The 15,794-nt window shown below is 37.2% G+C and overlaps 1 protein-coding gene across 1 annotated transcript; it reads right to left on the minus strand.

Annotated features, from left to right (window-relative positions):
* Positions 1–9,765: 9,765 nt before the first annotated feature.
* Positions 9,766–11,773, minus strand: LOC128555923 (neuroligin-4, X-linked-like). The gene is made up of 2 exons (XM_053539743.1): positions 10,811–11,773; positions 9,766–10,719 (listed from the first exon to the last, which is right to left on the minus strand). The coding sequence occupies exons 1-2, from the start codon at positions 11,333–11,335 to the stop codon at positions 9,766–9,768; spliced, it is 1,479 nt and encodes a 492-aa protein (XP_053395718.1). The 5' UTR covers positions 11,336–11,773.
* Positions 11,774–15,794: the final 4,021 nt, after the last annotated feature.

The following is a 15,794-nucleotide window of genomic DNA, read 5'->3' on the forward strand; positions in this document are numbered from 1 at the left end:
TTTTGATTCTTGTTTTTCTTGACTAAATCTTCAATGTTTTATCGATATAAATGAACGTATGAAGTTTTTCTGTGCGCTATTTATAGTAATGTTCGGATCATGCATATTATGAATTAGTCGACGGCATGAATACGTAGGTACAATACGGAATTTAAAAGGTACATACTGAATTTTTGTCTGTCCTCTTTATTAATTGTGAATACAAGCGATTTTTTACAGAATTGAATAGTATATAAAAATTAAATTTTAGATAGAAATATTATCAATTAATTTTGTTTAAAGTGTACCAGCATCGCTCTGGTAAACAATCGTATTATGATGATTAGTCACGAAAATCGAAATTCTTCTTAGTATATTGCCAGTATTAGTGGTCACATGTTCGAGTGCTGATACAAGTCGTTGAATCAGTATCTATAATAAATTTTATTTTTCCAAGACATAATTTTTTCCAGAAAACAAAAATTCTCTCCCGTTTAGAGTCAGAGTTAGAGATATTGGTGAAATTTTTTTAGAAAGTGCATCAAGAGTGGATTGATTTTATGCAAGCTTACATTAATGACTTACAAGATGATGCAGTCATTCGAGGGGTCAACGTTGTTTTGCAAAGAGAAACATGTCATATAAGAATGATGCTAAATGCATACTGCTAAGATGTTCTGAAGGTTATTTCAAGCATCATCATTTTTCCATATTTCAGTTCGTTATTGTATTACGTAGTGCTGTATTACTGCATTTTGAATATTTTCAATTGCCTTTGAAAAAAAATGTAATTAAAACATAAATAAAAAACAAAGCTTAAAAGAAAGTATAAATCACGGTGGGATTCGAACCAACGCGATGATGGAAATAAAAAGAATCGCACATGTAAGGCTAACGCTCTACTGCCGGTGTAATGAAGTATTTAGACCCCATAGAATAACGACCCCCCGGTCATTATTCTATAGAAAATGTGACTCCTTTCCTGTAAAATATTGACTCCCCTTATAAAAAACTGACTCCCTTTGAAAACTCTATAGAATAACGACCCCCGGTCATATTTCTATAGAAAAACTGACCCCTCCAAGTAAAATACTGACTCCCTAAAAGTGACTCCCTTCGAATCTCATAGAATAACGACCCGGTTATTATTCTATAGAAAAAGTTACTCCTTCCATGTAAAATACTCACTGCCGAAATTACTTCATTCGAACTCTCATACAATATCGATTCCCGGACATTATTCTATTTAAAAAAGTTACTCTTTCCGTGTAAAACACCAGCTCCTAAAAAGACTTTCGACGATAATATCTATTAAAAAGTGATCCCCACCAAACCTAACGGACAATTTTACTAGATCTACAACTCTAATACCCTCCATTGCCAATAGTTAACATTTTGATTGTACTACTACTACTGGTGCCGCTACTTCTATTGCTATTACTACATGTACTTCTTCTTCTTCTACTACTACTACTACTTCTACTACTACTACTACAACTGCTACTACTGATACTACTATACCTGCTTCCACTAATACGTCTTGTACATCTACCTCTTCTTCTCCTGCTGCTGCTGTTGTTGCTGTCACTTATTCCTCTGCTGCTGCTGCTGCTACTGCTGCTGCCACTACCACTGCCACTACTACTACTACTACTACTACTACTACTTTCTATTGTTGCCGCTACCGTACTTTACTGTCACTGCTAAGTATTGCAACTTCTATTAATACTAAGTTCTATGCTAGCAGTTTCTTGTGCAGTTTTCTTCTGAAGAATTACTTCATACCGAAGTTTGCAGGGATTATTGACACTGGTGTGTTTTGTGAACGTATTGTGAATTGTTATTTTCCTGAAAAAAAAATGTATACACCAAGATACATCGTCTAGAAATAGAATCCCATTTCCCGTTGCGGAATGCTCTGATTTCTGTGTCAAGTGATGGTATCTGGGGCTAATGGTCAAACGGAAGGACGGACGGACAAGGGCAAATCTATATGCCCCCCCTCCCCCGAGTGGGGGCATAAAATGCAGCAATTAGGCCTTAGATACATGAGTTATCACTAAATTTGACCAAATGACCGGGGGTCGTTTTTCTTATGGGAGTCAATATTCTTCGTGAGGTTCAGTTTACTTCACGTGGGGGAGTCATAGAACTATGATCTGGAGGTCATAATACTATGACCGGGGGGTCACTTTTTTATAGAATAATGACCGGTGGCTCATTATTCTATGGGGGTCGAAATACTTCATTACACTTGAACTAATCTTTTACTTTAAAGTAAGCGTTCCAGTTAGTAGTATACAAAGGTACTATAAAAGTGTGTACTTAGAGAATGATAATTATCGATTACCCTCCTGACTTGGACTCGTCCAAATAGTCACTCCGAAGTTATCAGACACGGACTGTAATTCGGTCAATAATGTGCTTCTGTAGTGTATCGAAAAAAGTCCCTTATAAATAGATCCTATTTTTCCCCATTTTAGCACATTTGCGCGTAAACCGGGGACCAAATGGGCATCAGTTCACTCGTGAATGTATTGTACTTTTCATGCTTGAATTCGCATGTTTTCGCGTTGTTTACTTCAAAACGAAAGAAGGGTGTTTATTCTGCGGACCGTTTCTGAAATGCAGCAATATGAGCGTACTTGACTTCAGTTAACTTGCATTTCACTGCATACTATTCAATATCCCTTTTTAACCCACCATCATCAGATGGTGGGCTATTCAAATGACTCTGCGTCCGTGATCCGTCCGCCATTCCGTGCCCGCGAAATGATGGTTAAGTGACTGCATAACGGTACTTTCTCTTTGATGTCATTCATTCCGTTCTGTTTATGTGACCTTTTTCTTTTTATGTGACTGTTAGAACAATAGAGAGAACAATGGGGGTGTCACATAAATACCGTTTCGTTAGAACGTCCGTCCGTCCGTCCGTTAACAATTTCTCGTTATCGCATCTCCTCAGAAACTACTGGGGGGATTTTGACCAAACTTTGTCAGAATGATATATTGGTACCCTAGTTGTGGCCCCCTGAAAATTAGACTGGATCAACAATTTTTGAGTGAGTTATGGCCCTTTGTTAATTTTATTTTTATAGGGAAAAACTTTGAAAATCTTCTTGTCCAAAACCATTGGGCCTAGGGCTTTGATATTTGGTAGTAGCATCATCTAGTGGTCCTCTACCAAGATCTTTCAAATTATTTCCCTAGGGTCATATATGGCCCCGCACCGGGGGTCACGTGGTTTATATAGACTTATATAGGGAAAATCTTCTTGTCCAAACCACAATGCTCAGGGCTTTGATATTTGTAATGTAGCATCATCTTGTGGTTCTTTACCAAGTTTGTTCAAATTATCCGCCCGGGGTCAAATATGGCCCAGCCCCAGGGGTCACATGGTTTATATGGACTTATACAGAGAATTTTTGTCTATATCCTACAACATTCAAACTTGGACCACATGTATAGTTTTGAGTGGCTGGATGAACCTTGACATGAGTTGACCTTGATCTTGACCTAGTGACCTACTTTCACATTTCTCAAGCTACAGCCTTCAAATTTGGACCACATGCATAGTTTTGTGTACTGAAATGAACTTTACCTTGATCTTGACCTAGTGACCTACTTACACATTTCTGTAGCTACAGCCTTCAAATTTGGACCACATGCATTGGTCACACTGGTCATAGCTTTCGCAGAAGCGGTGGTTCCAACGCAGTGGCGGTGGAGGATTCGTCGCAGAAGCGGTGGAGAAATATGGCCGATTGACTATATTTACGCTTTCATCGGTACTTTTTCTAACGAGTGTTTCACGTTTGACTGAAAACAACCAGTGAGACAGGAGCCCACATGTGTATTCTTCCAACCAGAAACACTTGTTCAGTGCAATTCTTTGTCATTAATGTAAACACTTCTGTACAGTTTGACGAGGGACTGACGTTTTTGTAGAATTTATATCAGAAATGGTAAAATCTTGTACAAAACAACCCCTGAGCACGTTTGCATCAAATTGAAAGTCTGACACTGTCAAGCAAAAACGTTTTCTCCGTAATCGGCGATTTTTCATTGCAAGCATACAAAATGATCAACCAAAAATGATTCCAACGCAGTGTGCGGTGGGTACAGTTGCAACGCATTACGGTGGATAATGTTTCTTTAATGTTCGCTATTGACTTTAAATTGGAGTAAACAGCATTTTCCCAGAATTGTGATTGGGTAGGGCCATGAAATCACTTTGACATTAGATAGCAGCAGAAACTGAAAGTGTAAAATAAATATGACATCGATTTGCACATCCGTAAATACATAATATCAAGTGACAATATTAATTTTCTAATTTGATCACATGCGACTTCTACCTCGTATAATAAACTAACTTGACTAAATACAATTACTAATATGTAGCATACCTTAACAAAATGCCATTGAGCAGCTGTGTTACTGAGTTAAGACTTTTTACAAGTAGGCTAATTTACCTCTTCTTCAACAATATGGTCCGTTTATTTTTAAACGTTTACCACAGAATCTCAAAGTGTCAAGGAAAAAGTTTAGATTTTTTTTTCTTAGTGACAAGATGAGATTATTTGATTGTCCTTCGTCCGTCGTCCGTCAGTCGTCTGTCTGTCCGTCGTCCGTCCACAATTCCTTTTGAATACGATAGAGACCTGATTTTCAACAGATTTTAATTCCTGAAGGAGCCAAAATGTTCACCTTATGAACATGATGGCAGTGGCATTTTACCTTCGACTTAAACTACATACAAATTAAGTCACAATAAGATCTCGGTTCCTACAGAAAACCAGCTAGATTCCATCATATGTTCAAGAGATACAATCTGACTAAAGTACTTGATTTTCTAAACGAAGATCTGAGAACAACCCATTCACATTCGTCTTCAGTATGTTTTGGATTTCTAATATTGCTATTTTTATTTTCGCAAATCTATTTTTATTTTAACCAATCTGACGACTTGTTTGAATGTCAAAGAGTAAGAAAAATTTGCAGTCAGTCCAAGGTACAAACCCGGGACCCTCGCTAACAGAGCAAGTGCCCTACCGACTGAGCTAACCGGCTATCCGACCTCTTACGACATAAGAATTGTAGATATCAAAAACCAAGGCTTTTTTAAGCTTGCAGAATGTTGTAACTTAGCTTTTGATTGGCTAGCGGAAAGGTCGTCAGAACGAGGTTATCGATAGCTCTTTTTCAGATCCTAAGCGTAGCGTGATAGGATATGTACTTTAGTCAGATTGCAAGAGATACAACCCCTGAATGAGGCAAATTTTCTATTCTGGCCCTCTGTCATATAAGCCGTTTCATTTATGCTTGGTTTTGATACAAACTTACATATGTGTGCTCAATCACATGATCGCGCTACGTGATTTAAATTTGAGCCCGAAAGTGAAAATGGAAACGTAAACAAAAATGATAAATCAGGGCGTAAGTTTATTATTCTTTATATTGTGTTAATATCATGTACATCGTTCTAAACCTATTTGAAAGTGCTAGCCCCGGTACAACAATTGTCCCGCCAAAACCTTCTCGTTTTAACACTATTCATGTTCAACCACTTTCGACAGTATGCGCTAAATGTGCAAGTCAACTGAACAAGAATAGCATTAAAACGAAAAGCTTTTGGTGGGGAAATCGCGGGGATAGCACTTTCAAATAGGTTTCGAGTCATATGCACGATATAAACACAATATATAGATTAAAAAATTTACGCCCAAATTTTCAATTTTTGTTTGCCTTTGTACTTCCACTTTCGAGCTCAAAATGACGTAGCGCGATCACATGATAGACACACTGTGCATGGAATTTTTATCTTAAAAATCTCTAGGTCAAGTTCGAAACTTTGTCATGTGGGGTCAAAATCTAGGTTACCAGGTCAAATCAAAAGAAAAGCCTGTTAACGCCATACGCCACATTCATGGCCTTATCTTCAGTAATGTTTATCTTGACATGTTTAAGTTTAACATTGAAAGATAAACGGAGAAACAGAGTACAAATCACTAACAACGGACAAGCAGAAAGAAATGTTACAAAAAATGAAAGACAAAATCTTCATTTTCCTCTGAAAACTGTCACAGCGCCAATCAAACATATTAAGAGACCTTTAACTCCTTGTTCTAGCGCCAAGAGGACGACAAGGAATCAACTCATTTCAGTTATTCTTACTATAAAAACTGAAGAAAAATTGTAGCTGGGAACATACTTAAATATGCTAAAACATGATTAAAAACTTATAAAAATGACAAATGCTTGCAGCATGTGCAGTGTGTTGAAGAATACTCTCCCGCCCCCACTCCAATGCAAACCCGACTTCGATATTATATGTGGCAAAAACAAAGGGACAGCAGAAACCCTGTCAGTTTGTATATTAGATAAGTTGGTCTGTTCTATGATGTCAGTTGATATTTTGTATATAATAAGGGAAAAGGAAAATGAAGAAAACCTTCATGCTTTAATATCAATAATCATAATCGGGGGGTGTATTTAGTACGAAAGAACACGGCTTTATTATTTGGCAGTTGATTTAGTAAAAAAATTATGGTTTAAAATAAAGATTTTCGTGTGTGCATTCAATAGTATATTATTACTAAACATTAAGTTTCTGTTGCTGATGTCAAAGTGATTTCATGGACCTACCCCTATCAAAATCCCAAGAAAATGCTGTTTACTTAAGTTAAAAGTCCATAACGAACATTAAAGAAACAAGATCCACCGTAATGCGTTGCAACTGTACCCACCGCACACTGCGTTGGAATCATTTTTGGTCGATTTTTTCATATGCATGTAATGAAAATTCACCTGTTACGAAGAAATAGTTTTTGCTTGACAGGGCCGTACTTACGTTTTGCTGCAAACGTGCTCAGGCCCCGTGTTCACAAAACATTTTCAGTCTCAGCTGAGTTTGATAATGAAACTTTATTTGTCATTTATATCTTAATGGCTGATGAAACTAATTTTAAGTTAATAACTATTTTCAAGTGACTATCCAGTAATGATGGTCAGTCTCAGTTGGAATTTAACCATTAAGTTTTAGTAAAATTGATATTAAAATTTCAAACTCAAACTCAGCTGAGACCGAAAAATGTTTTGTGAACACGGGGCCTGGGGTCGTTTTGTACAAGATTTTTCCATTTTTAATGCGAATTCTACAAAAACGGCAGCCCCTCGTCAAACTGTACAGAAGTGTTTACATTAATGACAAAGAATTGCACTGAACAAGTGTTTCTGGTTGGAAGAGTACACATGTGGGCTTCTGTCTCACTGGCTGTTTTCAGTCAAACGTGAAAAGGTCATTAGAAAACGTACCGATGACAGCATAAATGTAGTCAGTCAGCATATTTCTCCACCGCTTCTGCGACGAATCCTCCACCGCCGCTGCGTTGGAACCACCGCTTCTGCGAAAGCTATGGCCAGTGTGTTGGTTTGTATACTGAAATAAACTTTGACCTTGATTTTGACCTAGTGACCTACTTTCACATTTTTGTTGATACAGGCTTCAAATTTGGACCTCATGCATAGTTTTGTGTTCTGAAATAAACTTTGACCTTAATTTCGACCTAATGACCTACTTTCATATTTCTCAAGCTACAGTCTTCAAATCTGGACCACATGCATAGTTTTGTGTACCGAAATGAACTTTGATCTTGAGATTGAACTAGTGACCTTCTTTCACATTTCTCAAACTGCAGGCTTTAAATTTGAACCACATGCATAGTTTTGTGTTCTGAACTGAAATTTGACCCTTTTTTACCTAGTATCTATTTTCACATTTCTTAAGGTACAGCCTTCAAATTTAAAGCACATGCATAGTTTTGTGTACCAAAATGAACTTTGACCTTGAAATTGATCAAGTGACCTATTTTCACCTTTTTCAAGCTACAGCTTTCAAATTTGGACCACATGCATAGACCACATGCACAGTCCTGTGTTCCGAAATGAACTTTGACCTTTATTTTGACCTTGAGCTAGTCTTGAAATTTGGAACATTCAAAAATGGCTAAATGGTTGGCGCCAAGATCAGCTCTGTGATCTCTTTTTCTTTTCGTTTTCTTGAAGCAAACGCATGGATGTCTTGTGGAAAATAGGTCTATGACGGAGTGAAAATCTAGAAACTGTATCAAAAATGGACCAGACGTAGCTGAATTTTATATTAAACAAAGAACAAATTCTTTTATTGGTATATAGCCAAAAATCAATACAAACAAGAGATGTGGTTCTCGTATATTTTACTCTCAAAGTCAGAGACCCCAGCTAGTACAGTCCTTTAATTTCGAACAGTCACACAGAATGTTATGGACGGCCTTTTCTGAAATGCCTATAGAGTGAGCTATTTGGGAAATAATATTTCAACCATCTTCTTCTACCATACACTTAACGGCAGTAATGTTCTTCTTTGTTACTGCAACAATTTTGCAATCCAACAAAAATGTTCTACGGAATACAATTAGTGGCAGAATTAATGAAATTCGCTGTCTTTTTTAATCTAAATGCGTGCGGATCAATTCTTCAATCGCATGACACCATTGATGTGGGGGCCTATCTGTTTATTCTATATGTTCGTTTAATAGTTTGCTTGGAAGCAGTGATCTAGACTACTTATAGTAGTAAATTATTACGTCAGAATCGTACCATCGCCTTCCGGTTAGAAATGCGTAGTCCGTACACTTGTATTTTTGTCAACAATAAATGAATGTATATTAATGTATACTGTGAGAAGAAATTTACCATTTAGATTATGCTGTTATGCAAAATGTTTTACAAAATGTTCAGTGCTCGGTTCAAAAAACTGTAAAATCTAATATATATATATATGTTGGACTGTATCTCTCAGTTTTAAATGACGAATTATTTCATAAACATAAAATCTCGAAAGCTATAAATAATACCGACTAGGATATATGTAATCCTCTGAAACAATATACTCAGACATTCAGATGTATATAAATACCATTCCGATAAATACTAAGTATACAGAACTAAGATATTTTTTCTTTTTTGAATTGATAGAATGTGCTTGAGAAAAATGTTGATTTTCAGTATAATTTTGGTCCACGTTCGTCTCACATTTCTCCAGCAAAGGTACAAGATTTGTCCAGAATTCCATACGTGACGCCACAAAATGGTTCTTGACAGAGTCTGACGTCATATTCAATGTAAATTTTAGATATGTCTGAGAATGTATATCATATCGCGGCCATTGTGGTACATTGATCTAAACTGGTATGTTCGGGTTTCTGTAATGTATAACATAAGTAGCGCTCAGTGAATATGACTGGCCCGATATAACAGTAAACTACAATCACACTTAGACTCCATTAAACTTAATAGGGACCAAGAACATCCGCGGCATGAGGTAGTTTTATAAAGAATATGCTGAAAAAATACATATATAGAATATGTAAAGTTAACTATATGTATATATAGGAAACATTTTAACAACATACTTTTAAAATTAAAAATGGAAATCCGTGCAGGCTGATCATGGTCTGCACTGTTCGCTATTCAGTCAGTAAATTTTCAGTGAAACCCCTTTGAATAAGAAGTGGTACAGCCCAATTTGAATGAAGGACCAGTTTATTCTAGAAATTTAGCAAGGTAAGGGTTAAAACGGATCTGATGGTTGAGTAAAAGAATCGATAAATTTCTTTAAAAAATGTCGCGAGGAATCAATTTTAGAAATTATACAATGTAGTTTGTAATTTTTTCACTGTCTGAAATATAGAAAAGATGCTGAGAAAACTTTTCAATTAATAAGCTAGATATATGAAACACCAATTACCCAGTTTTAGCAAAGTTCGTCCACATTGTCATGATGATAGAAGAGAGTTGCAACTCTAGTGGAGGAAGTACCAGTTGCAAGTCTGGAGGATATCCTGCAGCAACTTTCATCGAGTCTGGCAGCCCAAACACATACGGCAGCTCCATGGCATGTGTTGCACTTTGTAGCCAATACGGGGCCGGCATGAGGGGAGGCTTATGTTCAAATACGTAAAAGTATGACGTTTTGCCAGGCTTTCCCAAAACTTGGTGCTTCTTGATGGTGTTTATTGCTGGTACGAAGAATGCAAAGTCGGATGAAATATCTAGCATTTTATCTCTAATTATTTTAGTGTCATCAGGTCTTGACCAGTCGGTATATTGGTAGATAATGGACTGTACTAAAGCTTGGGGTACTGCTCTGCCGTACACATGGAATAACATTTCCGGAATGAATATGTCTTTAAACACATTTCTGCCCACACCTCTAGAAATATCGAAAGGAAACATCCTATCCAGTACAGAGAGGCCATCTTTACTTTGTACACCGGACAAAAAGTCGACTTCGGTAAACAAACTCAATGGAGACGAGCTGTCCACCATTACCCGAGAAAATGTCACTAAAGGATCTTCTGTTATGAAACTTCCGTCTACAACAGGGCCGAACCGGTCTGTAACTAATTCTTCCGCGGCCTTTAACTGAAGACGCGTTAAAATGTCCTCGTATACATTCCGTTCCACGCTACAGTTTACTTCGGACACAAAGTCTGCAAACATTTCACTCGAGTTATATTGTTGTGCCCATATAGCCAGTGCGCTTCCACTTTGGGTAATTATACGCTGAAATAGACCCTTGTTTGTTGGGTTTAGTGCTTGGTATACAACACTTGCCGCACCCGCAGAATTTCCAAATAAAGTCACATTTTCACGGTCACCTGCAAAATTTGCAATATTATCATGAACCCACTTAATTGCAAGTTACTGGCTATAAGCCCATATTTCCGGAAGAGGCCGTCCCGTTGCTTAAAAATCCAAATGTATGAAGGCGGTAATTTAATGTTACTACTATGACGTCAAAGAAAGCACTGAGTTTGTCCCCGGAAAATACTTCCGCGCCGCTATGAGTAAAGCTCCCGCCATGAATGAAAATCATCACAGCGTATTTATTCTCAGAAGGCAATGCATTACCAGGAAGAAATATATTCAAATGCAGACAATCTTCGCTCATTCCGAAGTACTTTACAGACGGGTTCGCAAGTTCACTCTGCATACAATGTGGTCTGAAATATGTTGCGTCGTAAGTCTGTGTATAATTGCCGTACGGCTCCGGTCTCTGGAACCTTTTGTCTCCGGTAGGCGGTTTCGCATACGGAATTCCAAGAAAACGCGTTAAACTCTTTGTTTCGCCGTTGAATTCCACGGTACCGTTGACGCCTACAACTCTCCCCAACTTGGTTGCTACGCTGAGTTCTAAACTTTCAGCTTCCAGTATCATTATCATTGCCACTGTGAAAACTGTGAAAACAGGCAAGAACTTCAGACATTCAATTGTCCTTTGCTCATTCATGCGAAAGAAACTGTGTACCATCGCAGGCGTAAAGTTTCTAAAATGTAACCGTAATATATTTTTCAAGACTTAGATTTTTTTGAGAAATTGTTATCGGCAATAAAAAAAAACATGAGTTCTTGACCAGTACATCGCGGAGGAATACGCATTTAATAGTCTTTAAATATAAAGCTTTGTTCTCAAGACAGTTTATCTCCGGAACCTGCAATTGCGGAACTCTATCATCCATATATATTAAATGGATGATTCTTGTTAAGGTCTAGTTTTACCATATTTATTTTGAACACTTCAAACAAACAAAAAAAAAAAAGACAACACAACATTAACTTTATGCTTGACGACGCCACGTCTTTGCGTTCTAAAACGTTGACGGTAAACAGCTTGTATGCTGAAGATTTCATTTAGCATCATGCTTTTCGTCATATTTAACAATTAAATATTTACTTGTGTGGATATAACTACTGCCTATTTTAAATATCGATATATGTTCCGAATGAACTCTTAAAGCCAAACATATTATATATTTATCTGGTTAATAGAGTAAAAATATGGCTAATATTTTGTCAGCCTTTCATATTTAACACTCAGATAAAAACTTCTACCGTTTTAATCAGTATGTGTATTTTTTTTTTCAAATTTGAATAACGTGAGTATTTTTAATCGGCGTCATTTCAATTTTAGCTCGAAACACAACCAAGTGATTATGACTGAACTGGAGTATATATTATGAAAGGTTAAGTTAAAAATTAATATGAATAAACGGGAGCTAGGGGGATATGATAATAATTCATAATTAATTGCTAACTTCATTTCTTATTTCAATCATATTTGATGGCTCTTTGTTTCATACATAACATAATACAAGCTTATCTTTTTAACACAGAAAAAAAAAACAACCATGGTTAACAAATATATGCAATTTAGATTTTAGAGTATTTCCCGTTTAAGGTTTCCGGTACAGTCACTCTATCAGTGAATATTTTCTTCAATGGAACAGTTGCAAGTTACTGTGGGAAACGAGTTTAGTGCTTGTAAAAACATAAAATGTTGACGAAAACGTGCGTAAAACCATAAAAAAAGAACAACAATTATCCCGATCTAATTCTGACTATTAAGTTGGCCGAAATACACACAGTCAAAACGACGTGAAGTTAATGCCAGACGTTAAAAAGAGTACGGACATGAAATAAATTATGCATTGAAGTTTGATAATCATCTGTTGTGCAGGGTTTCGCGCCGTTTCACAACAACCTTTCAATTATGTCACGTCGGTCTGCTTACACAACCTGTCTGTATAGTTTCTAACCAGTAGGCACTCTGCGCAAGTAATGGACAACTTTCCCACTTCATGGAGCGTTGTAGCTAGTCGGGCTCGAACTAATATCTCCGGATTCCTGAGAAAAATTGTATTTACCTATTTATGAAACAGTTGCAACGGATTGAAACTATTTGATAATGCAACACGCCATAAAGAAATAAATACAATGAGGATTTTATTTTGAATCTATGCGACAGTTTTTACACTCTCATTCCGCTCGAAAGCAATAATATCGTAGACTGAAGATTCTGGCACGATTTTTGCATAAAGTAAGCTTTCTGTCGGCGAATAGTCGGAAAGCATATTTGAAAATCACATCACCGTTTACTAGCAGGTTTCAATGGGCTTGTTGTAAAAACGTCGTAAAAAGGCCAACGTCACAGCTATTTAGGGCAAGGCTGAAACGCGAATTTTCGACGCCATTTGCGCAAAAAGTGTTGTTATCAAGGAAGCAACTTGTATTTTTTTTTTTGAAATTCCCTCTCATTACACCTTCTTTACTTTAAGACAACTTATATACGGAATAACGCCTGTGTAAGTTTCGGAAACTAACCTGTATGTAAAAGATCTTTTTATCCACTTTTATCGGTCCGTTTCCATGAACGAGACACATCAATTTTACTTATCTACTTATCTATGTTAACTTTTTAAAGGCGAATCTGTGAGTTGTAAATGCGCATCTTATTGCGCATTCACTTTGATGTTACAAACACTTGTTAAATTATAAATGCGGATTATTTAGCAGACACAGAGCTGCGAGAGCCACACTAAAACGACACATCACTTTATCAATTAGTATTTGAATGAATATTCAACTGTGTGGTGTCAGTCATTATTAAATTGTTTATAGCTTTTTGCTTTCTCATACAAAAATGAATTGAAAGCTAACCTTGGGAGATCTTGTCTTCTGCAAAAGTACCCTGGTAAATGGTCCTTTAGGCTTCGTTTTTAATATAAAATTACAAGGGCATTTCTGTGTTTTACACAGCATACATTCGTGTACCATTGCGCAGTGTCCAATGACAACGTTTGATACATTAAAATATGATGTGGATTATGAGTCAGGTTTGGTGCTTCATTAACAAGTTTATACTCAACAGTTGTACCAACGTACCAAGGCGGTGTCCCACTTTAGGCCTATTTCATCCTTTCGTCTTTGTTGCTTTTATCTTTTACTCTACAAGTGCATTTTGTATTTTTGTGTACCGGTATATGTTACTTCTAGGCAGATCCATATATACGCTTCTACACGGTTGTGATGAAGCTACGTGCCGGAATGTTGCTTTCCTATAGGACGCTTGACACCCATCTTGTTCAATTTGCTCATGATGTTCTATGGACAGAAAACAACAGAAACATATAAACTAATATGATCGTGATGGTATTTGCGAAGACCCTCGACAAAGTTCTCGAAAGATGTTGAATTTACAAATTACAGCATAACTGGACTGGTCAACAAATGGATGACTTGAGTCAGGAGTTCTCCCAAAGCTAAGGTCTTTGTACAGCCTTCTTTCTACTATTTTCATCAATGACCAACCAAACACAGCATAAGATCCTCAATGCGTGACCTACTAGACAACGTCAGATTCTCAGTGCGTGACCTACTAGACAATATAAAATCCTGAGTACGTGACCTACCTGACAATGTAAGATCCCTAGTACGTGACATACAGGAAAACAACATAAAGACCTCAGTGTGTGACCTGCAAGAAAGCGTAAAATCCTCAGTGCATGATCTGCTAGACAACGCTCGTGCGGGACCTACTAGACAACGTAAAATCTTCAATGCGTGATCGACTAGCCAACATAAGTTTCTCAGTGCGTGACTTACTAGACTACGTAATATCCTCAGTGCTTGAACAACTAGACAGCGTAATATCCCCAATGCGTGGTCTATTACTGAGACAACATAAGATCATCAGTGCGTGACCTACCAGAAAACGTAAATCTCAGTGCGTGACCTACTAGAAAACGTAATATCCTAATTTAGGACCTAAGTGCGTGACCTACCAGACAACGTAAGATCCCAAGTGCGGGACCTACTAGACAATGTAAGATCCTCAGTGCGTGGTCTACTAGACAACGTACGATCATCAGTGTGTGACCTACTAGACAACGAACGTAAGATCCTTAGTGCGTGGCCTGCTTAACAAAGTAAGATCATCAGTGTGTAACCTACTAAAGAACGTAAGACCCTAAGTGCATGGCCTACTAGACAATGTAAAATCCTTATTGCTAGACCTGCTAGACAATGCCTAGCAGACAACGTAAGATCCAAAATGTATGGCCTACTAGACAACGTAACATCCTCGATGCGTGACCAAGTAGAAAACGTAACAGCCTTAGTGCGTGATCTACTAGACAGCGTAAGATCTTCAGTGCATGACCTGCTTGACAATGTAAACTCCATGTCGACTATTTTGTAAAAGGTTTACTTGTTGCATCGAGTTTGCATGGACCTATCTTTTCATTATATTATCTTGATATATTTAAGTCGCCATCATCGACGACGCCTGCCGTGATGCTCAACACGCCGGATCATACTGGGTCGTAAACTAGCTTATTACACAAGTACAGAGTTGAGATAGGACTTGTTTTAGTATGAAAACCTATTGGTATATTGCCCTAGAATAATGTTTCAAATATACTCGAATATCATTGACAATGGCAGAAACCTGAAAAGTGTTCTCATTCATATCCAGCTACATCCTACCTTTCCAGATCTAATATTTATTCTACAGACTATTAATCAAACTTGCTGCAAATACGACTATAGTGCAATTTTGTATTATCCTTTTAAAACCGACTTCAGATCCTGGAAAACCCTAAACATTAAGAGCATCATTTTCAACCTGAATGCCCTTCAGAATACTAATAAGAATTTCAATGTAACCAATGTTATCAAGATGCGAATGCTTGAAAATAAACAAACTGTAGAAGATGAGGGACAAGCAACAATCCTAAAAGTTCACCATGATATTTTTGTGCTGTGAGAATAATACATACTGTGAAAACACTATATTCGTAGGGGGACTGTCTTTTTTGGGCTTTCACAGCGTAGTGTATCCCAATGTAGAAGTAAAACTTCCATTCATTTTGTTTTTACATTTAAAACCTCATATCCCTGCACAGTAACTGTTTTGGTCCAGGCCATGAAGT

The sequence above is a fragment of the Mercenaria mercenaria genome, chromosome 3 (assembly GCF_021730395.1).
Source record: "Mercenaria mercenaria strain notata chromosome 3, MADL_Memer_1, whole genome shotgun sequence".
Lineage (NCBI taxonomy): Eukaryota > Metazoa > Mollusca > Bivalvia > Venerida > Veneridae > Mercenaria > Mercenaria mercenaria.